At 41.4% G+C, this 24,939-nt stretch overlaps 1 protein-coding gene across 1 annotated transcript in view; it reads left to right on the forward strand.

Annotated features, from left to right (window-relative positions):
- LOC137425167 (lysine-specific demethylase 5A) overlaps nt 1-24,939 on the forward strand; it is a gene marked incomplete in the record, with an annotated part of 131,898 nt that overhangs the window by 90,368 nt on the left and 16,591 nt on the right. Inside the window, 11 exon segments of the mRNA XM_078776383.1 lie at nt 148-310; nt 528-647; nt 793-987; nt 1,129-1,310; nt 1,787-1,914; nt 5,835-5,985; nt 6,084-6,195; nt 6,336-6,691; nt 19,898-20,036; nt 20,207-20,386; nt 20,487-20,642. Coding sequence (XP_078632509.1) covers nt 148-310; nt 528-647; nt 793-987; nt 1,129-1,310; nt 1,787-1,914; nt 5,835-5,985; nt 6,084-6,195; nt 6,336-6,691; nt 19,898-20,036; nt 20,207-20,386; nt 20,487-20,642 — 1,882 coding nt within the window.

The raw sequence follows: 24,939 nt of genomic DNA on the forward strand, positions 1-24,939 counted from the left end.
TAGTCTGATATTTTTGAAATCAAAATTAGACAGGCAGTTCTCATTTCTCTGATTATTTTAGCTCATCAAAATTACCCCTCTTTTCTCTGTCTATCTCTGTATCCATCCTTCTTTAAAACCATAATGTATTCTGCTGTGGTATTCCAGGGGAGAGCCTAAGACCTGGTATGGAGTTCCATCTTGTGCAGCGGGTGCTTTAGAGGCAGTGATGAAAAGGTTGGCACCAGAACTGTTTGAGGCTCAGCCTGACCTGTTACACCAACTGGTCACCATCATGAATCCTAATCTCCTAACTGCACATGGAGTACCGGTGTGTAGACAGCTGTATTTGTGCGTCAAAGCTCATTTTGTTGAATATTCTTATTAACACAAAAATATGAAACGTCAGCTGTCATCACTTCGACACCAACGTTATGAATCCCACATTCAGAATGCGACACGTACTCCTTTTTTTTTTAAACCCACATTAAAACATATCATATATATAATAAATGTAATTAAAGATGGGCAACTGTGCTCTTTCGTAGGTGGTACGCACTGATCAGTGTGCTGGCGAATTTGTGGTCACATTCCCCAGGGCCTACCACAGTGGATTCAACCAAGGATACAACTTTGCAGAGGCAGTAAACTTCTGCACTGCAGATTGGGTTGGTATATCCATAGCCTCTGCATTATTATTATTATTATTATTATTATTATTATTATTATTATTATTATGAGAAAACTGTTCTGCCAACTATCTTATTATATATTTACTGTCACTTTTATCCATGACGGTTACTTTTTCTGCAGCTACCTATGGGTCGGCTCTGTGTCGAGCATTACCGGCGGTTGTACCGATTCTGCGTCTTTTCGCACGACGAGTTGATATGCAAGATGGCTGCAGAGGCGGATGGACTGGACATGGTGATGGCGCGGGCAGTCCGCGAAGATCTGGAAATTATGATCAAAGAAGAGAAGGAACAGCGTTCTATCGTGGAGCTTAGGGTGAGGCTGCTTATATGAGAATTTTGAAAAATTATTGTGATTTTATTCTCAGTTTGGTGATGCTTCAGTGTTTTACCACAAAGTAAAGTGTATTGTATTACCACAAGGATACATATGAGTTGCTCATTTCCTGTTCTACAGGGTGTAGTGCAGTCGGAGCGTGAGGCATTTGAACTTCTTGCAGATGATGAGCGTCAATGTGACACATGCAAGACCACCTGTTTTATTTCGGCGCTCACCTGTTCTTGTTCGCCTAACCGCCTTGTATGCCTGACACATGCTCAGCACCTGTGCTCCTGTTTGCCTGAAAAACAGTGCTTGCGGTAATCTCATTGCATTCACCCAAGATTGAATGTCAAAGCCCTATTCCTTAATTTCTGAATATATTTCAACATTCCTTTAGGATCCCTGGTGTTGGCTTAGCGGTTAGGGTGCCTGCTTGGGATCCTAGGATCCTGGGTTCGAATCCCGGTCGATCGCTGAATTAACGCCAGTGGGGTTGACTCAGCCTGTCATCCTTCCGAGGTCGGCAAATTTGAATACCAGCTTGCTGGGATGAATGATCCCGATGTGTACCCCGATTTAGAATAGGTACACTGTATCCCTGCGCATCGTAAGAGCGTGACCAAGGGTTGGCGTCAGGAAGGGCATCCGGCCATAAAAAACATTGCCTCAAACAGGGAACCATGATTGTCATGGGGCCCGCAAGGCTAACCCCCGCTCTAGCGGGGAAAATGGCCTTAAAACGATCATTCATTCATTTCATTCTTTAGGAAATAATTTATCAATGCTTTATCAGGTTCCGTTATGCACTGGATGAGATCCCAGAAATGCTACTGCGGCTGAAAGAACGAGAAGATACGTGCATGAGATGGATTCAACATGCAGAAGCTGCACTGCACCCATCAGGACCAGAAGAGAAAAAAGGTGAGGCGTACAACGTTGTTAACGTGTGGGGGAGGGGAGTGCAAGTAAAGAGTATACAGTCTCATATGTGATATTGCAAAGTCACTTTTATTATCCCCATGCCTTTTGAAAAAAATTGCACTCATGTCCGAAGGAAGCGGTTCAGTTTGGAATTTTTTATATGAAATAGGCAAAGCCTAGAAGTCAATTAAAATGCTTTAGAATTACCCTTTAGAATTACCCTTTAGAATTACCCTTTAGAACCCTTTAGAATTAAACATGGTGGGTTTGAAAGGTTCTGCTTCTTCATTGTTGTGGATGGATGGTTGAAAGGAAGGACATAGCCAAATATTGAAGCAGCTTCACCACTTAAAATTAGGAGTAATGCCCCTGGGCTCACCTGGTAGAACCAGGGAACCACGAGTAGGCATGGATGACCCACGAAATATGTAAATTAGCCAATGGTCTATTTCCTTCAAACATCTAAACTCTTCTGCAGCTGAAAAAAGGTCAATGTACCTACAGGCAGTCCTCGCTTAACGTTGTAGTTATGTTCTTGAAAAGTGTGGCTTTAACCAAAACGACTTTAAGTGAATCAAATTTCCCCATCAGAATTTATGTAAATAAGGGGGGGGGGGGGGGTTGGGTCCCCGATACTTTTGTTTTTTCACCAGACACAAGGAATTTGAAGTTTTAATAAGTTTACTACAATAAGTTAACTATGTACTGTACTCGCCGATGATGATGATGATGATGATGATGATGATGATGATGCTTGTTTGAGGAGGTGGAGTCACTGAGATGATGAAGAGGCAGAATCGTCCACCTCTCCCTCGGATGATTCCTTCAGATCTTTTTCTTGGGGAACCTGTCTTCTAAAAAATACATCCAGACTCTGTTGCACTGATTTTCTCTTGATACATATCTTTATAGCACTTAATTGCATCACCAATTACTCTGGCCACTTTTGACACACACACTCCTTTTGAGGATAGTCATCACTAAAGATTTCAATGGCACTTTCAATAAGTTTGAAGGCTTCCGACATCCGCTTCGTCGTTAATTGGCAAGGAGCTTCATCTTCTTCGGGTAAAGCCCTCTGCTCTCTGCATTTCAAGCTGAATCAGTTCATCATTCGTAAGTTATTTGCCGTGTGATTGGTGAACTTGCATGATGTCATCTTCAACTTCTTCAAATCCTGCTTTCTTGGCTAGGCTTAGGATATCCTTCTTCACTGTAGGGACAGCATCAAATCCTTTAAAGTTATTCATGCATTCAAGCCACAACTTCGACCATACGCCATTCATACAAGACTCGGTAACTTCAGCCCAGGACTCGCCGATGTTATCAATGCACTTCAGGACATTGTAGCCGTGCCAATATTCACGAATGCTCGGCTTCTCCTCTCCATCAGTTTCCCTAATTAGTTGGTTAAATGTGCGGCGTAGTTGGTTAAATTAGTTGGTTAAATAAGCTTTAAAAGCTGCAATTACACCTTGATCCATTGGTTGCAAAAGTGCCGTTGTGTTCGGAGGAAGGAAGACAGCTTTGACATAATCGCACATATCAAGGTTGATTGGATGGGCAGGTGCGTTGTCGATCACTAACAAAATCTTGAAAGCAATGTTTTCCTTTGGCGCAATAATCCTTCCATTCAGGGAGTGCATGGACATTTAGCCATTCAGTAAACAATGCTCCCGTAATCCATGCCTTCTTATTGGATTTCCAATGAACGGGCAAATGATTCTTTGAAATGCCCTTGAATACTCTTGGATTTTCGGAGTGATAGACAGACAATGGCTTCATCTTCATACTGCCGTTCGCATTATCACCCAGTAGTAATGTCAACCGGTCTTTTGCCACCTTCAAATAGGTGCAGTCTTTTCTTCCCATGAAATATACGTGCGTTCAGGCATCCTCTTCCAGTACAGGCCGGTTTCGTCGAAGTTAAACACTTGCTTCGGTGAATAACCACCTTCCTCAACTATTCGCTTAAAATACTCTGGGAATTTTCCAGCTGCAACAGTATCCGCACTGGCCGCTTCACCGGACATTTTAATATTATGCAAATTAGCGCGTCTCTTGTAACGCTCGAACCAGCCTCGAAAAATTTATTTTTGAGAAATTTCACCACCTTCACTCCTCAAATCGTCAAACAAACTCTTTGCTTTCGCTTGAATCACAAGGAAACTTATGGGAATATTTCTCTGATTCTGGTCAACATTCCAAATCGAGAGGAGCCGCTCCATGTTCTCCATCAAACTAGTTCTGGTCCTACTAATCTTCGTAGCACTAAACGGTGTCACAGCTTGAGCACTCGCATGAATCTTATCTGCATTCTTGCAAATTGTACGGACTGTAGTCGGCGGAAGCCTAAGCATCAGGCCAATGTCCACGGCTCGGTCTCCTCCATCAAACTGCCTTGATGCATCGAGTTTTGCATTAAAGCTAATGCTTTTTCTACTTTTCTTAACACTACACTCACTTGCTGCACGCTTTGGACCCATCACACTAGTTATTTAGCGTAACAACAAAGTTTGTAGATGTCAACTTCTCAAGGTAAGAATGCCACGCAGCAAAGTACAGGGTGGGCCATAAGTTGCCATACATAGGGTTTTTAAAAGTGGTCGCAGACGTACAGCCACAGATGAAGATACAACGGACAGAATACTAACAAAGCTTACACGGAGTCCCCTAAAAAGTACACGACGGTTGTCTGCAGAAAGCGGTGTCAGCAGATCGAGTATCAGGTGCATTTTGAAAGCAAACAAATGGCATCCATACAAATTGCATATGGCGCAGCATCTGAATGAAGACGACCTGGATAGACGGATGGAATTTTGTGAATGGGCATTAAGCAAATTGAACGATGATGCAAACTTCTCATCTGGGATCTTGTTTACCGATGAAGCCAATTTTTACATCAATGGAGAGGTTAATCGGCAAAACTTACGTTATTGGAGTAATTTCATAAAAGTGTTTATTTTCCCTATGTATGGTTACTTTTGGCCCACCCTGTACAGTAGCTACTGTTCCCGACACTTTACGATGCGTGGCAAAGTAGGTTTCCCAACACTTTACGATGTGTGGCAAAGTAAGTTCCTGATACTGTACGATGCAGTACTGTAATATGTATGGGTACATGCCGTTGTAACGAATAATAGCACGATGTTAAACGAAAACGTGTGCTAATGAATCTGCGACTTAATAACGAAACGACGTAATGCGGTACGACGTTAGGCGGGGGTTGCCTTTATTTGGTGCATTTGCTGAGAACACATCTTTTAAACATATTATTTCAAGCCTAATAACTTTTACATGGTCCAAGCTAATCAATGTTCCATCTGACCATTCTGACAATGAGTATTAGATATAATGTAGTGAACAAATATTGGGTAAAACTGCCAGAACCTCGAGGTCAAAATCTTTGTCAACACATGGAGGAAATGAAAAGGTCAGACAAAAAGGGAAAGGCCGTGCTGCATCCTCCTCGTGCATTGCAACGTTATAGTTCAATAAACAAAGTTAGATGGATGAGAGGCAAGGTAATAATACTGATATCCAGAAGCATCATACACATTAAGTTAAAGGTGTTGCCCTATAATAAAAAATAATAAAATAATAATATGCCCATTCCTTGATTGTTTTGTTTTCCTTGATAATTCCAAATGTTTTGATTCCTTGATTAGTAACGTTGCCTGCAGGAGAACTAACTTTGCTCTCGTTCTACAGTCTTGACCAGCTTCGGTATTGGTATCAATTTCTCCTGCAATTGTATAACTTAATGTCTTTAGATGAAAATAGCATTATACTGTGCAAAAGGATCATTCACTCAGTGATAGCATTATTCCTTCCTTTACCCCATTATTGACTTGTTGTATTTTGCTCCATCCATTGCAATTGCCCACATAAACCAAGTATAAATGTGCCTTGTATGTCAGAGCTAGGTGAACTTCGTGCCTTGGTAAGTGAGGTGAAAGAGAAGAGGATCCGAAACCCATTGCTCCAGAAAGGCCTTTCGGCGGCAATCCGCGATGCTGAAAAGTGTGCTTCGCTTGCACAGCAGTTGCTTAGCCACAAGCCTCGTACGCGGTATGGCACATCCAATTACTTACACGTTTATAAGCAAGGCAATGAAGTGTTGAAAAAGATTGTGAGTTTAATACTGTATTTTTCTTTTCCATTTATAGGTTGCGCTCAGAGGCTAAGGTGCAAACAAGGCTTTCACTGGAGGAGCTACAGGCCTTCATGTCACAGCTCGCTAGTCTGTCCTGCATCGTGCCCCAAGCCAAACAGGTCCAGGTAAGGTTTATTGTTCTGTTTTGTTTTCTTTTATAACATAAAATGGCTTTCCTCTTTTTTTAAATGCTTTGCATTCTTCATTCCTGTCTCTTTTCTTGTTTTTTTTTCACCATTAATTTTTCCGTTTCCGTTTTTAAAAGGACCTCGTAGACAAGATTGAACGTTGCAAAGCAGAGGCCCAAGCAGCTCTAGAAGACCAAAATCCAGAGCCCGAGCTACTAGAGCGTTTGCTAGATGAGTCTTCGAGTTTGGATGTCGACCTACTGGAAACACAGAGCCTCCGCCTGGCTCTGCAGCAGGCACGTTGGTTGCAAGAAGTCCGGCAAGCACTTGAAGCACCAGAGAGACCAACGCTGGCAGAAATGCGGGCTTTGCTAGAAGGTGGTGTGGCGGTAGCACCCCGTGCCACTGTTGAACGTGCACTTGCTGAGCTTCAGCAGTTGTTGACACTGGCTGAGCGTTGGGAGGAGAAGGCCAGAGTCTGTCTCCAAGCCAGGTGGGCATGCAGAGTAATGTGTGATCAGATGAGACTGTTTCTGTAAAATTTCATTCCATTTTCTCTGTATCAGACAGTTTTGGACGAAATTTGGTTGGTAAGGTTGGGTATGTGACAAGGATGAAATGATTAGATTTTGGTGAAGATCCGGATCCGGATCTCTATCTGTGAAATTTTAAAGTGATTCTTCACCATTGAGATTGAGAGATGGGGCAAAAAACGATATGGCTTTCCGAAAAACATGATATCTCAAAAAGTTGTGGACGAATTCGGACAAAACTTGGTGGACAGGTTGGGTGTGTGACAAGGAAGAATTGATTCGATTTTGGCGAAGATTCGAATCCGGATTAGAGAATTTTTTATCAGTGATTCTTCACCATTGAGTGATGGGGCTAAAACGGATATGTAGCACAATATCTCAAGTTATGGACGGATCAGACGAAACTTTGTGGACACAATGGATGTGTGACGAGGACAAATCGATTTGATTTTGGTGAAAATCCAGATCTGGATATGAATTTTTTTTTTTTTTTTTTTAAAGTGATTCTTCACCATTTAGTGTAAAGGGACTTTTTGTAAAATGTAAAGGGAACGTCAAATTATGACGTACTAATGGAGGCACCAATGACATCATCAATACCCTGTGCTCGCGAAGCGAAAAGCAGGGTTAAGCATTCGGGTGCGTACGTGCATATGCGTGTCGTACGTGCATATGCGTGTCGTACGTGCATACGTGCGGCGTACGTGTGTACGTGTCTGCATTTTAAAAATTCATTTTCTCGGCAACCGTTTGTTCGATTGGCACGAAATTTTACCATAGGAGTGCCTCCGCCTGCATAATTTTTCATTCATTATTATGATGTCATAGGTCACGTGGTACGGACGCCATCTTGGAAAAACGTTACACCTCTCTATCTCCCAACCCGCTCAATGGAAAAAATTGAGACCTGGTTCATTGTCAGCTACTTCCCATGGGGAATAAGATATGTTAATGATGATGTCATCAGTGCCTTCATTATGACGTCATAATTCGACAAGTACAATGCTTGATCTGATCAGTATGAAAAAAAAATTCCTCTGCAACTGTTTGTCCGATTGACACGAAATTTTCACCATAGGAGTGCCTCCTCCTTTAGAATATTTTAATATTTTATTTTAAAGATAATCATGATGTCATAGGTCCTGTGGTACAGGTGCCATCTTGGAAAAACCCAAAAATGTTGCACCTCTATATCTCCAAAATCGCTCTATGTAAAAAATTGAAATGTGGCTCATTGTCAAGAACTCCATATGGGGAATAGGTGGTGTTAACAATGACGTCATTGGTGCCATAATTATGACGTTATAATTCAACAGGGACAACGCTTAGTCTGATCAGTTTGAAATTTATTGAGCGTGATCTATGCAACAATTATATTAGAAAATGTAAATTGATGATGTCATCGCTCACATGGTCTGGCAGCCATATTGGATCAAAGAAAAAAAAAAAACGTTCAAAAACAGAAGAGTTGGCTCACACCAAGTTGACTGCGCAGGGTAAGTATTCTATGAATACCATCCAGTTAACATGTTATTCTACATGGAGAGTTCTTTACAATGAGCTATGTCTCAATTTTTTTCTATGCAGAGCTTTCGGAGATCTAGAGGTGCAAAGGTTTTTGGTTTTTCCAAGATGGCACCCATACCACGTGATCGATGACATCATAATTGTCATTTAAAAAATATACAGGAGGAGGTGCACCTATCGTGAAAATTTCCTGTCGATCGGACCAACAGTTAAAAAGAAAATCATATTTATTCTGTGCGGAAAAACAGACAGACAGACAGACAAATGAAAAATCGGTCAGGGACCGAGGACTTGCCGGAATGTACTTTTTTATCGGCCAATCTGGGTCATTAAAAGTAAATAATGACCTCTGCCAAAGTTCAAACGATGTGGGTTCAATCTCTACATGAGAGAATTCCACTTAGCTATTTGGGAGGTGTATAAGCTAACAGATCGCTGTCTCCATCAATCTTGCCAAGGCCGTAACACCTATCGGCTCAAAATCCTTTAACTGTTGACTTGGTAGTTTTTACAATGAAGGAACCACGTATCGGGAGTACATACGACATAGCGATTGTGAATGTGACAGCTCTGAGGCATCTTTCGCTTCGCATCGCAGTAACAGCGAGCACCAACATGGCGGTTGTAAGATTAAAATCTGCCTTCAAGCCCCCCTCACCACCCAAAGCCTTCAACCAGACATATTAACACGCTCCTCCCCCTTCATTCCCGTTCCTCAAAGCAAAGCGGTAAAAATTGTTGTATCGCCATTATATATTACTAGCAACGGTACCCGCCCTAAGGGCGGGGCTTCAATTGGGAGGCGCAAATGATTGGGTGACCATCGATTTGGGTGACCTTGAGCTTGACTTTTGGCCTAGAGAGTTAAAAATTGGCACAGTCTATTCCAGGGCAAGGCAAATATGTGTGTAAAGTATGGCGATGTTATGTGCAATGATGTCGACGTAGTACTGCGCACAAACAGACAAACAGACAGACAAACCAACCAACCAACATACTTGCCGGAATCTTTTCCGGCAAGTAACAAACGGACTCAAATGCAATACCCTCTCCTCTGGCGAGGGTAATAAGATAGAGTCCTTTCGAAATGGATGCCTTCGGAAAACATGTCGCATCTTCTGGCCGAACAAAATATCAACCAAAGACCTGCATGTAAAGACTGGTTGCGAGAGCATTGTCCAAGAGCTTCAGCGTCGTTGTATTCGATGGCTAGGGCATGCACTTGGGGTGGTCCTACCTTGGTAATTTTCTTGGGCAACCTTGGTAATTTTCCAGGGCTCCGTTCTGGGAGTGAGGGGAGGAGCAGGGTGAGGGGGCAACAGCCGGTGGAGGTGATATATGACATCTTGAGGAATCCATCAATTTCGTCACCCAGTGTATTTAGAATGAAAAATCTGATGGCGTTTTCATTTACTGTATGTAAATCTTCTCTGATAGCACAAAATCCAAACAACAACTATTTGCTGATGTCTACCTTCCCTTCGTAAATGAGCTATTCCACTCACGTTCGGAGGTTGTATTTTTTTTAAATTATGCCCATACATTGATACGTGATCGATCTAGCTAATGTTATTCATCTGTCGTTAAAAAAAAAAGGAAAAAAAGACATGCGCACGTCATCAATTGAGCTAATGTTATTTTACGGTCTACCTCGGCAAAGTTAGCCAGAAGCAATGAAACAAAATTATCCGAGTAGGGCAGAAAAATTAAAAAAATAAAAGGAGAGAAGAAATTACATGAAAGTTTGCAAAAGGTTACTAATTTCTTCAAAAGTAAAACAGAATGAAGCAGCAGTCAGTTGAAACAGCCAGCAGCAGCAGCGGTAATGTTGGGGCTAGGAGGTAAAAACATTTTTACCTTACTAACCTCATCATTTCCTAGTTATAGCTGGAGTATGTTATTTTATGAGCCCAATACAATGCATTCAGACTGTAATGTCAAAGTGAATCTAGTCATTATATTCCTATAATATTAAAAAAAATTTTTTACAGTAATAGCTCTACATTTTCTGTAATGGGTTGGTTAATATTGGAGAATAGAGTAAAGTCAAATCACAAACTGCGGTTCATTATTGAAGGGACATGCATTGTGAAAATTGTGCGGTTTATTCTTGTTCAGAGTGGGTTGAGTGTGAATAGAGGGGATGTGGGGGCCCCACCCTTGTCTTAGTCCAGGGCCCCAGAATCACGAATACTGTCCCTGCATGTACTAAGAATGGATCAAGATCGTATTCCTAAAGTATCCCTATAATGGACACCAGCTGGCAAGAGGAAACTTGGAAGGCAAAAGATCACTTGGTGTAGGGCTGTATTGACAGAGTTCAATAAAATGGATCTCACCTGGAACATGGCACAACATTTCGCACAAGGCAGGGCTAAGTGGAAGGAGATTGCTTCAGCCATATGTTCCACAGGGGACGAAGAGGATTTATATATATGATAAAATAATCATACTCTGCGCTGAGCCAGTGCGTGTGTTTTTTAAAATTGCGTCAAAACTAAAGAATTGTGACTTGTGCAATCCAACAAAGCACAATGTGTATTATCAACGATGTTTTTGGATGGGGTTTTTTTTGGAGGGGGCCCTGGTTTCTGGCTCTATTATAGGGCACTTTTAAAGACCCCATTAACAGACTCGGTGGCAATGTGGAAAAGAGTATCTGCTCTGAGTCAGGAAGGTCGGCGGTACAATTCTTACTGACTGAGTCACACCAAATAACTCGTTTCATGCTCAGCATTTAAAAAATAGAGCATGGATAAACCCCGTTGGTTTACATTCTATTGTTGACCGGGAGGGAGAAAGAGATGGGAAACGAGTGGAGGATATCTTTCTAAAAATGCACCACAGTCTGCAGAGAGTAAAGCTCCACCACTAGATGGTGCCACCAGACCAAGGATGTTGCTACAAGTAATTTCCCCCTCGGTCAACAGTTGTTGTTTTTTTTGGTCTAATGGCAAATCCTGTGTTGTGTGTGCGTGCATGTGCAATTATTAAATAATGCTTGTTCATTCACCTTTGCAGTGAAAACGTTGTTTACAAATAAGGCACTTTCGACAGAGACACCCATATGATACGAACAGCAACACTCTTACTTCCTGGATTTTTCGTCTCCCCCTTATTTATTGACAACTTCATTATTGATTGTGTGTTTGTGTATTTTCACTCACTTGTTGGATTGTCTTTTTGAGTGTACATGATCAATGGGATTTCTTGGATGTGGTGTTGAAACATAAATGAAGACATGTACAAGACATTAAGACATGTACGGAGAGAAGCCATCCCAACAGTAATATGACCGTAATCCTCCACCAGCACAATAGCAGAGTTCACACGAGCCTGAGGATAATATAGACTATTATGGCAAATCAACTGAACCTACTCCACTACCAACATACCTAGTATCATACCTGGTACCTTCAGACAGGCATACTCTTGAAAACATACTTCCATTGTGACAATATTGTTTGTTAATCATTGTGGAATGCTTAAATATTGTTGCGGATCTCGGACGTCGGCTCTCCCCTTATCAAGGGGGGGGGGGGGGGGTTAATCCCCTTGTCTTATTATCTGGCCGACCCGAGTCCTGGGGGTTATACGCTCCTTCCGGTCGGTATTAGATAGGGTTATTGGTCAATTTAGTCCCAAATACCGAATTACGAACACCGACCGCGAAGCAGGGAAATAACTCCCGCCCGAACCACGGCGTTAGTGGACACGCCGAGCGAAGCGAGCCGCGATTCGGGCCGTTAACAATGACTAAACCCGATTATAAGCAGTTCCTATCGTGCCACGTTTACCCAATGAGAGAAAAGACGGATGCGATCGGATAAGAGGAAACCAAGAAAGAACAGGGCAATTTATTCACAATGTACAGAAGGAAGAGGAAACGAAAGAATGTACAGGATAGGAAGAAGAAGAAGCAGAACACAGGGCATTCCTAAAGCAGTCTTATCCTTAATACCCAGGACAAACATACACACTCACACGGGGATTGTAGATGGTTGATGGAACAGGTAGAGGGTCCGGCGATGGGGTCCAGGCTTCGGTCCAGTGAGCGAAACCCGGCAGGCAGCTCCGCGTATAGTTGAACGCGACCGGACAGTTATATAGCGGGGGGAAGCTGGTGTCCTGCGTATGTAATATGTGCACACTTGTGCCAAACGCCCTCTCTCCCCCCAATGTCCTCTTTAACAAGCGTGCCCTTCTTCTTCTTAGTCCTTCTCCAAGCCACCCTTCCAACACGTCCTCTTTAACAAACGCCGGCGCATGAGTCTCCTGTAATGCGCACCAAGCCTTCTCCGCATAAGTCCTCTTACAACGCGCGCGCCTCCAACCAGTCCTGTGAAAGGGCTTTGCGCTCGCTTATATATCTCCACCAGCAAAACGCTCCGCGAGCCCAAAACCACGCCTATCGGCGATGTCACTTCAGCCCTGGTTGGCTGGTGAGGGCTTACCGGCTCCGCCTTTGACGGCTGGATGACGTGGCCACACCTTCATCTTGGCGTTCCGCCCCCCTTTTCCGGGCCTCACCGCGTGGCTTATGGTGGCGTTTGAGCGAGCTCCAGCTCAAGGCAGCGAACGCTGCTAACAAAGGCGCGTAACAAATTGGGAGAGCCATAGGGCAGACTGGAGGGCGCGTAATGGCGTCGCTTGGAGAGGGAGGCTGACAAAATGAACGGAATGGGGCCTACTTCTTATTTGATTGACACAACGCAGATTCAACTATTGGAAACACGGCCTTATCTAATACACATACTAATGAAATAACTGAAGTCCTATGGTGGCCTACGTGTTGCTTGTGGCCCAACTATTGGGTGCAACCTTTAACCATTTAATAATGTTGAATTTATTTACACAAGTGAGGGTTCTCAAAACCGCAACAATATGTTATGTAGGACTCGATTCCGCATTTGCTCTTTCACTGTGCTTCAGAACTTTATTTTCGCTAAAGCCTATTGCTTATGGTTAGATTACCTGGCTGTGCTTTATGACCTCTTATTGAGGATTTTTTTTTTATGTTGAAGACTCCAGTCACAGACGATCTAGTCCTCATAGAGGCCAGGACTTAAAGAAAAGAGCTGCATTGATAAAACTAGAGCTTCCAGGGAAGCAGAACTCAACTCAACTGAACTGACTGGCCAACGTTATATGGTGGCCATTTTGTGACAGATCGGGTTGACATGCGATAGCAACCTACCTTGTGTGGTAAGAGTCTCACACACCAAGTTTGATCAAAATCCATAAATATTTGTGGACGTTGAAGTCTTAACGTCGTTTTGGAGCTGAAAACAATATGGCGGCCTATGGCGGCCATTTTGTGACGGATCGGGTTGGAATGCAATAGCAACCTACCTTGTGTGGTAAGGGTTAAACATTCTAAGTTTGATCAAAATCTGTTAATATTTGTGAACGCTAGAGTGTTAACGTCGTTTTCATGACCAAAAACAAAATGGTCGCCTAAGTCCGCCATTTTTCAACGGATCTGGCTGAAATGTAATAGCAACCTGTTCCTTGGGGTAAGGATGCTGCTTGTCAAGTTTGATCAGAATCGGTTGATATTTGTGGATGCTGGAGTGTTAACGTCGAAAAGTTAACGGACGACAGACGACGACGACGACGGACGCCGGAGGGTTCAGTATGTGATGAACTCAACTGGACAGTAGTCCAGTTGAGTTAAAAAGTGAAAAAAGAGAGAATAGTCCAAGAGTTTTTGAGGAAGGAAAAAATCTGCTTTTTGAAAAGGGGAAGGTCATAAGTGTTTGGAAATACATGTGAAGGTAAAGAGTTCCAGAGTTTGGCAGTGGAGGGGAAGAAACAAACATCATAACGGCCCACCCTTGACTGGCCAATGGCCACACAATAATCATGAGATGTAGTGGCGTGTCGAGTATTCCGTGGTCTCGATAATGGCGGAGGTACACAAGCAGCAAGTTCTTGGGAGCAGAAACCGAAGTAATATCTGTAGAAAAGAGAAACAGAGCCGCATATATATATATAAATATATATATATATATACAGTATATAAATATATATATATAAATATATATATAAATATATATATATATAAATATATATATATAAATATATATATATATATATATAAATATATATATATATATAAATATATATATATATAAATATATATATATAAATATATATATATATATGTATATATATATATATATATATATATATATATATATATATTATTTATATATATATATTTATATATTTATATATTTATATATATATATTTATATATACAGTGAAACCTTGACTTACGAGTGCACCAACTTACGAGTTTTCCGAGATACGAGCCGTCGCTCGGGCGGTTTTTTGCTTTGAGATGCGAGCCGAGATCTGAGTTACGAGCTTACGCCACCCGCCACCAGGTGGGTTCCGGTCACGTGGTTATCTTGCCGTGCAAGCATCTCTGCCGTATATCGCTGCTGCTTTGTTTTCGCATGTTGGTTATTTTGGAAAATTTCTTAGTTTTAACCATGGGTCCTAAGAAAAATTGAGTGCCAAGGGCAGTACTGAGAAGAAGAAGAGGATGATGTGCTTGGATATAAAACACGCAATCGTCGAAAAACATGAGCGAGGTGTGCGTGTTGTCGACTTGGCGAGGCAGTACGATCGTAGTACTTCTACGATATGTACGATTTTGAAGCAGGAGTCGATAAAGGCTATAACGCCAGCCAAGGGCGTTACGATTATTTCAAAGCTCCGGACCTCTATCCATGAAGAGATGGAGAATTTTCGAAACATTTTGAAAGGGAGGAAGAAACAAACCTCCTTGGACAGGTTTTTATTGAAACGCCCTGCAAGTGAAAGCGAGGAAAGTGTGGCGAAAAGGGCAAAAGTTATCTCCTCCACCTCCGCCAGCATCTTCGTCTGATCTTCAAGGTAAATACACTGTAGCGCGATGCTGCGTGCGCTAATGCTTACGCAAGGAGCAAGCGGACAACGCGGTTCATACAAGAGTCTTTATTCAAACTGCAGCACTAAGCTGCTCAAGGCTGCGCGCCCCGTCTATATCCTGAGGCCACGCCTCTCTCCCCGGCGTGGCCCACCCCCACTTGGTGTGCGGGGTGATGTCACCACGTCAGTGCTTTCGTGTCCGCCACAACACTTAATAAAACCAGTTTATTTCTTTACATTGAAGGAGTCTGGACTCCAGCAGAATACGGATAAAAGGATGGCAAGGCACAAACTCGTCCGAGAAGATGTTTATTCGTAAAACCAACTCGGGAACACTAAAAAGCCCGTTTATCGGGCTGCCTTATAAAGCAAAACCAAAAACCCAAACCGAAACCGAAAGCCACGCCTCTCAAGCGAGGCGTGCTTCGGTGGTCAAGTGATCCACAGGTGTAGCTCATTATACCCGCACGCGCGGGACGCTTTGGCGGTCACGTGACCAGCCACTCTGGCGCCGGGGATCCCCGCCGGTGACGTCACCGGCTGGAGCAAGGAGATTCTGATGCCGGTCTTGCTTGGGGGACCCATGGGTCGCTACAACATTCTCTTTTATTATGAACAGTATATACGAGGTCATGCTTGTTTATACATTATTTGTTATTTATAAAGTACATTTTTCTTATTTAAAAACACGTAACAAAAAAAATTGGTGTGGTTTTTTGGGGGCTGGAACGGATTAATAGCATTTCAATGCATTTTAATGGGGAAATTTAATTTGAGAAACGAGCAAATTGAGTTACGAGCTCGGTCACAGAACGAATTAAACTCGTAAGTCAAGGTTTCACTGTATATATATTTATATATATATATATATATATATATATATAGTATATATATATATACAGACTTGGCATTTAATATGGAATTTTTTTTTTTCTTGACTTGGGTTTACCTTCTGAACTCGGTATGTCAATCTGGTGAGTTTCTTTTACGCTTCGGTGATTTCTTTGTTAAAAGAACCATGTCACTGATTGGCTGTCGCAGCAAGAAGTCAATAACAGGATTATATCACAGGTGGCGTGACAAAATGTACGGACAGGTACATTTGACGATTGGCTTCACAATCGGGTATATAAGGGTTGTTGCGTTCTGTATTCGTGGAAAACAACTGCTGCACGTCTACAAAAGTTATGGCCGCTTCCCCTGGAGATGGTCCGTCAACTCGACAATGCTGTTTGTCATTTAGTGGTGGCTTTACGAAATTCCGGCATGAAACAGCGTGCTATTGCTCAGCAGTATGGCATCACTCAAGGTCAGGTGTCAAAGATCCTGAAACGAAATGCTCAGAGGGGTGTCCCTACTCAAATACCGAGGTCAGGACGTCACCGCAGAACCACAAGGAGGGATGATCGCCAGCTGCACCGGTTAGTCCGCAATGGCCGTACCAAGTCAGCTAATCGGCTTAGGGCTGAGTGGCAGCAACTGACAAATGTGCCTGTATCCAGAAGGCTAGTCAACCAACGACTGGTTCAAGCAGGCTATCGTGCCAGGCGTCCCCTGAGAAAGCCACGTCTGACCAGACAACACCGCCAGCGCCGATTGCAGTGGGCCAGAGAGCACCGTCAATGGCAGCCAGGACACTGGAATCACGTGATCTTCAGTAACAAGTCTAGATTTCTGGTCTGTCGTCAATATGGCTGCGTTCGAGTGTGCAGACAAGTGCATGAAGCCTACAACGAAGATTGTATAGTGCCAAGAGTCCAAGCTCGAGGTGGTGTGGTGACCGTTTGGGCTGCTTTTCATGCAGGGGGCAAAACTGACCTGGTTGTTCTGAATGGAAACCTGAACCAGTTCAAGCACAGGGCCATTCTTGAAGAAACATTGCTTCCATTTGTTCGTGCAGCCTTTTGAGGAAACTCTGTCTTCCAAGATGACAATGCACGGCCTCATCGTGCTCGCATGATCCAACACTTTCTTGCTGACCGTGGTGTAGAGCATATGGAGTGGCCTACCATGTCCCCGGATATGAATCTGATAGAGACCTTGTGGGCAGAATTAACGCGTCAAATCGACAACTTGGACCAGCAGCCTACCTCTGTGCGTGAATTGCAGCAGGCTATTGTAACTGCATGGCAAGCGATTCCTGTCCAAACCTTGGCAAATCTCGTGAACAGCATGCCTCAACGTGTACGTGCTCTCCTGAATGCTCGTGGGGGTTACACGAAGTACTGAACTGTAATTTTACTGTCCGTAATCCCAGTCGTAATTTAACTTTTGTTTTTGTTAAAAAAATTTTTTGGCTAATGTGCAAAATAAAGAGATACTTCTGGAAAACGCACAGAAGTTTAACACAGTCCTGTCCGTGAATTGAGTTCGATATCAGTTTACATCACTTTCAAGGATCAATTTATTTGCTTTGAAATGTCAAATGTGGTTTTTGTTTCTTTCAAAGGTCACATTAACAAAATCTAGAATAATTTCAACATAATTCCAATGAACTTTTGGTTCTAGGTCATCTTGAAAAGTAAGTTCACCCCCACAAAAAAAAAATTCCATATTAAATGCCAAGTCTGTATATATCCCCATGTGGGAAGTTTTCAACCACTCCCTGTGGTGTACATTGAAGTCTCCAAAATAGAGGAATTCTGCTTGAGGGTGTTCAGATGTCATGGCCTCGTGGCAGGAATTAAGATGGTGAAAGAAAGCCATAAAGTTTGTAGAATTGGGAGAGCAGTATAGTCAGGGCCCTTAGGGATATTTTGGTTCAAATTCTTCCAAAAGCATCAAATTTGGCGCAGATGTTGCCCATGCCATACTCTTTCGATTTTTGATGGGCGCCAAGGGCGGTATGATCCGGGGACCATACCGGTCCATCCCGCCATGTCACCTGACCTATGACGTCATAATTAGGATATACATCCAATCACATGGCGTACTATAAGTGTTCAAAGTTCAAAATGAATCGATCGAAAAATGAAGGCAGGGATCCATTTTTAAGGTTTTCATAAAATCCAATATGGCTGCAGGTCACATGACCTATGACGTCATATTTATGACATGTATACAATCATGTATACATGAACCCGGATCATGATCGCACAAAAATTTAACACAAGGATATGGCATACAGTTCATAAAACATCAAAACCCGTACCTTTGTAATTAGACTGATGAACTGCATATGCCTGAAAATTAGGAAATAGACATGTAAATATTTCCTCTAATTGTCAAAAATAAGGTCAGAGTTCGATTACCCAACCCAGAAACATAAAATGGTGAACCTCACGTAAATCTTGACAAAAAACTCAAAAACCGACATGTTTGACTCAAAAATGACCTTTAAGATGACCTTGAGGGTTGACCTTGACCTCGAATCATCAAAATAACATCATAATTGGATTCCTCGACCTCGAAAACCCCTGGAAAGTGGTATCATACATGATTCCAACCCTTTTGGTTATTTAACTGATTTTCCTCTAATCCGGGTGGCGGCCATTTAGTATTTCGCCAATATGAGGCCCCCGGCGGGGGGGGGGGGGCGCCCGACTTGGCGCCCGTCAAAAATCGAAAGAGTATGGCATGGGCAACATCTGGGCCAAATTTGGTGCTTTTGGAAGAATTTGAACCAAACGGCCCCAAAATATCCCTGAGGGCCCTGACTAGTAAGTGAAACAGAGAAATATAGTGATGGTCGGGAGGCAAATCTTAAGCCAGACAACATCAAAGTTTGGAGATTCGAGGTCCACAAAGCGTACAGCAGGCATGTTAGTTTTGAAGCATATACCCACTCCTCCTTTGAAGCAGAATCATGAGTGAAGGTTGGAGTTCAAAATGTTAAAGGAATTAACAAGACCATCAGTGACAATTGGGTCTCTGAGAGAAGCAAGATATTCGGAGAGGAACTTGCTAGATGATGTTCAACAGAGAAAAGATTCAAAGAAAGACCATGAATGTTGGTGAATTGAATTGAAAAATCACGTTGATTCGACAGGCAAGGGTCTTGGGAGGGACTAATACTGCTACTGCTAATAGGTAATACTGAAATGAGGGGAAATATAAGTAAAAGAGAGAGAATGTGAAGGTGAGGAGTGAAAATGAGTACGAAAAGTTTTTGATGAAAACTGTATGATGTTTGTTTGCAAGAAAGAGAGGTTGAAGCTAGCCCGGTAGTTATAGTTTGAGTGATACAGAAGGTAAGATCAGCAATCCTGACATGGAGTGTGTAAGATGGTTCCGGCCACCACTTTAACGCTCCTAAGTCCGAATGGTAGTACTACCCTGGGTGGTTGCTGTCTACAACCTACTACCTAAAACACCGGTCCAACCAGATGGGTGTTTTTTAGAGATACCATCTCCTTATTGGATGGCCATTGACTCAAGAAGGGAACTCATCCGCCCTTTAACAGGTATTGTTTTTAGTCCTGCAGGGTGTCACAGCCACCCTTCCCACAGGCAAGCCAGTGAGGGTTGTCGGTTTAGTCGCTGACTACCCGACCATGTGGCAGGTAGCACTGGGTTACATGTTACTAGTGGCAGTCAAGACACTGACCTCACTGACAATAATGACGCAACAATAATAATAATGATGCTGCGACAATAATAAATAATAATTAATAATAATAATAATAATAACATTATTAAAAATAATAAAAATTATAATAAATAATAATAATGACAATAATGAGCGGTGTACAATAATGCTGCGCGGGTTTGAATTTCAGGGCACGCCAGCCAATGTCCCTGCTTGAGACTATGGTGCAAGAAGCCGAGGCAATTCCCGCTCACTTGCCCAACATGCTGGCGCTGAAGGAGGCCTTAAGGAAAGCACGAGAATGGACAGCTCTTGTGCAGGCCTTGCAGGTTTGCGCTTTCTACCACTTGTTTTCATTGTGTGTGGGGTCAGAAAAGCCTAAATAAATAGTGAGCTTCATTGCAAATATTGTTTATGAATGAAATAGAAAATGTTCCGTAAAATGCTGTAATGGATGATTCTAATTAGAAAATCTAATTCTCTGTAATGGATGTTTCAGTGTGGACCAAGTCCACCATACCTCTCTGTGCTGGAGCGCTCGATACTCAGGGGACGTCCAATACCAGTGATGTTGGAGGTATTGCCACAACTGGAGAATCAGGCAGCTGCTGCCCGCGCTTGGAAAGATCGAACTGCACGCACCTTTTTGAAAAAGAACTCACAATGCACTCTTTTGGAGGCAAGTGCTGCTAAGCATCCTGGACATTGCATCGCCATGCAGCAGTAACTTTCTTGTTGGTTCATGATGGAGTTATTTTCATTGTAACGTTTTTTTGCAGGTACTGAGCCCACGCACAGATGTTGGGTTGCCAACTGTGGGAAAGTCACGACGGCGGAGAGTGCGTGAAGCACCCACAGAGAGAGATGCTAGACGTTTAGATGGCGTCGAGAATGAGGGTGATAACCCTGCAGATCTTGCAGACCCTGCTAGCATTGTACGTATAGCATGTCCGAAGAATATTTTGAACCAGGAGTCAAACTATCTCCTTACCAGATCTGTGCTTATTCTCTCCTCACACCCATCACATTACGTTGGGGTTGGCAGCCCATAGAGCTTATATACTTGGTCCAAATTGTTCAAACCCAACTGGTGAGGTCTGACATTCGATTGAAGCTGGCAGGGATTTAGAATTTGGCCAGGGTGTCAGTGAAACATGCCTCCTGCTTCATTAGTTGAATGCTGGAACCGAACCCACTCTTGGTCTGGGGGTATAATTTTCCCCCATATGTCAATTAATTATTTATAATCCTGTTCATTTATATAATTGTAATATAATTAATTTCTTCTACATATATATATATATATATAATTTTTTTTTTAGAAACAGGAATCAAATACCTGCGTGGGGCTAAGTGTGAAAAAATCCTGACTCAATGCGGGGCTCGAACCAGGAACCTCCATTGATTACGCGTCAACAGCCCACTGCGCTATTGAGCCAGCCGCAATCTCCTCTGAACTTTTCCACACTTAACACAGCAAGCTTTATAATGGCCGATGTCTTACGTGCCTGCTAGGCAGACCCTGAATGTTAGCGTAAGTATATGCATGCGTATGTGTGTGTGAATAAGTAGAAATGTATTGAAGATTAATTCATCTACAATTTTAGAAACAGGAATCAAATTCCTGCGAGGGGCTAAGTGTGAAAAAATCCTGACTCAATGCGGGGCTCGAACCAGGAACCTCCATTGATTAGTTGAATGCTGGAATTGAATTAGTTGAATGCTGGAACCGAACCCACTCTTGGTCTGGGTGTATAATTTTCCCCCATATGTCAATTAATTATTTATAATCCTGTTCATTTATATAATTGTAATATAATTAATTTCTTATATATATATATATATATATATATATATATATATATATATATATATATATATATATATATACAGTGAAACCTTGACTGACGAGTGCACCAACTTACGAGTTTTCCGAGATACGAGCCGTCGCTCGGGCGGTTTATTGCTTTGAGATGCGAGCCGAGATCTGAGTTACGAGCTTACGCCACCCGCCACCAAGTGGGTTCCGGTCACGTGGTTATCTTGCCGTGCAAGCATCTCTGCCGTATATCGCTGCTGCTTTGTTTTCGCATTTACGGTAGAATTTACTCCGAAAAAACTTCAAATGCTCAAAGATTTTAGTCAGATAACAAAACAAGAACTTGGTGAATTAGAATATGATGACGAGGGATTATTTCGGAAACTTGAGGAGGTAAATCAACCCCCTAATTATGTTGTGGAAGCTCTTCAAAACAATGAATATTCGGCGGGTTCAAAAACCAGAGCAGGTCTCATTCCAACAGAAGAACCAGCAGTGTTTCATCTTGTGGAAGAAAAGGTATTGATATTTAATGATGAATTGATGTTCTTGAGTTCTACTCAACCAAATGTTAAATTAACTCCAAGATTAATGTTTCTTCTAACAAACCCCGGATTCAGCGGTTCAAAATATTTTGAGGAACCACTTGATATGGAAAGAGAGGAAGATAGGGTATATATTGAGTTGCTAAATGCACTTGATTATGGAGTTTCTGTTGCTGGTAAAAGTAAGAAGAATGAGAAGGAGAAACATATTATTGATGCTTTAAGTAAGCTTGGTTCGGGTGTTAGTTTTCTTCCAAATGACCCATCACAATTAGTTAATAGGCTATTATTGTTGTTAGGTAGTAAGAAGGCTGGAAACAACAATTGTTTTAATGAATCCTCAGCCATTTTAGATCAGTTGATGAACATGAAAATAATTAATAAATGTCAATACAAAGATATTTTATTAGATATTAAATAAGATGAGAAGCACAATTCTTAGTTTTAATTTCACAACGAGCGATTACACAGCTTCATTCCCTTACCCACTACAACTTGACCCCCTTACCTCATATGAGGCATCTTTGTTGTCAATGGAAACTTACAATACCCTTTTTAATATCACAGAGAAAAACAACAAGTTTAGTTATAATCCAGGAAGTGGATATAAAACTATAACCGTTTCACCTGGAGCTTACGAGATTTCTCAAATATCTTCAGAAGTCTCTCGCCTTATGAAAGAAAAAGGTGATGAACCAAAAAATATTGTAATAGATATTCAAAAACACACTTCAAAATCAACTATTAAACTTAAAAATAATTATAAAGTTGATTTCACGATTGAAAATTCGTTTAGAGAGCTATTGGGTTTCTCTTCAAAAAAGATTGAAAATAACGGGACGTTTTACAGTGATAATGTTATCCAAATATCCTCCGGTATAAATTCAGTATTAATTCATTGTGATTTGATTGATGGTGCTTATAACGATGGAATAAGAACAAATACAATATTTTCATTCAGTGCATACTCAACCCCGATTGGTTATAAATTTAATATGGAACCAAAAAATCTTGTCTATTTACCTGTGTCAGGAAAAACCATATACAGAGTAAATTTTAGGATAACCGACCAAGATAATCGTATGATATCCTTTAATGATGAAATTATATCCATCAGAATTCACCTACGTGAAGTTTTTCAATAAATAAATAATGGTTATTGTGAGAAAACACGAGTTGGGAAAATATAAAATAATTACAGGGGAGGGCATGTTCCTTTCACCAGACTATACAAGGTATGTGGGTAGAGGATACTATAAACCTAAGAGACAACGAGGTGTAGGTCATCAATTTCGAAATAAAGGAGATGGGATAATTGATACTCTAATGGGTATTGGTTCAACCATCCTTAAACATAAAGACCTAATTGGTTCAACTGCTTCTGCCGTGGGCTCCGTTGCGGGTGCTATAAAGAGTATAAAAGATGCTCAAAAGGAGTCTCATAAATTACAAGCAATCAAAGAAATAAAAAAAGGTAAAACTCAACTATCTTCACAAGAACGACAAAAAATCATTAAAATACTTGGGTCAGGGTTTCAACAATTTTAATGCTATATAAATACAAGTATGGAAGCGATTGATAGTATCTATGATTTGGATGATACGATTATCATTTCAAACTCCACTAAAAAGGAAGACTATTTTAAGGTAAATGCTATAACAGGAACAGACTGGAATTCAAACGGAACAAAAAGTTTTGAAATAAATAATCAACAAACTTACTTGAATATAGCTGATAGTTTCTTGCTGTGTAAATTTAAATTCACTAAGGCTGCGAATAATACTAATGCTACACTCGTAAATGATTTCTTCTGGAAAATGTTTGACAGTGTCCGCCTGTATATTGGAACACAAGAGGTTGAAGCGGTTGATTATGTCTCTGCTACATCTGAAATGATGAAATTTACACTATATTCGTTTAGTGATAGAATGGGTAAGGGAGCTGTTGAGGGTTTTATTCCTGATATGTCAACGGGTACAAACGCAGACCCTGGTTATAGTCAAAGGAAGTCAATGTATAATGATGACGCAAAAGCTGAGAATAGTTTTACCGTAGCAGTACCTCTGAAAGGTATATTTGGATTTTGTGATTATGATAAAGTTTTGTATGGGCTTAAAATTAGATTTCAACTACAAAGGAATGATAATGTAAATAGATTGCTTTTTGGGGATGAAAATGCTTTTGGAGAAAATAATAAATTTGTTATTAATGATTTGTGTTGGTATATCAGTGAATATACTCCTAATCTTAAAACGGAAGAGATGTTAAATAGAAGACTTAACTCAAAGAAACCGCTAAATGTATCATACCTTAAAAGAAGATGTCAACACGTTAAACTGGAACACACTACCTACACTTGGAATTTAGGTGTTCTTCAAGGAAAGCCACGATACCTCTGGCTCATTTTTAAAAAACCAGATGGAGAGGACGGTACTAATAAGAATAATGCCCTGAGTGATAATGCAAAGGTGAAACAACTTCGGGTTTCTCTTGATGGCACATTTTATCCGCGAGATAGATTGGAAATTGATTGGGAAAAAAATGATTATGCGGAAGCCTACAAGTCCTACCAAAAGGTGTGTGAAAGTAATGGTAATAATGATCCTATTTTGGATATGGTTGCGTTTCAAAAACTTTATACAATCTACGCAATTGACCTGAGTTCTCAAAAGGAAACTATAAAGTCTAATCGAGTGGATACTTCTCTATACATTGAAAGAGGGGAGAGTGAAGAGGTTAATGCATATTGTTTGCTTTTGGAGGAAACAGAATTACAGATTAATACAGATAATGGTGTTATGATTAATATCACATAGGTTTTTTCTCATAAATAAATGGTTGGGGTATATGTTAATCAAATCAATCTT

Source organism: Myxine glutinosa, chromosome 4, assembly GCF_964187855.1.
Source record: "Myxine glutinosa chromosome 4, kmMyxGlut1.1, whole genome shotgun sequence".
NCBI classification, from domain to species: Eukaryota; Metazoa; Chordata; class Myxini; order Myxiniformes; family Myxinidae; genus Myxine; species Myxine glutinosa.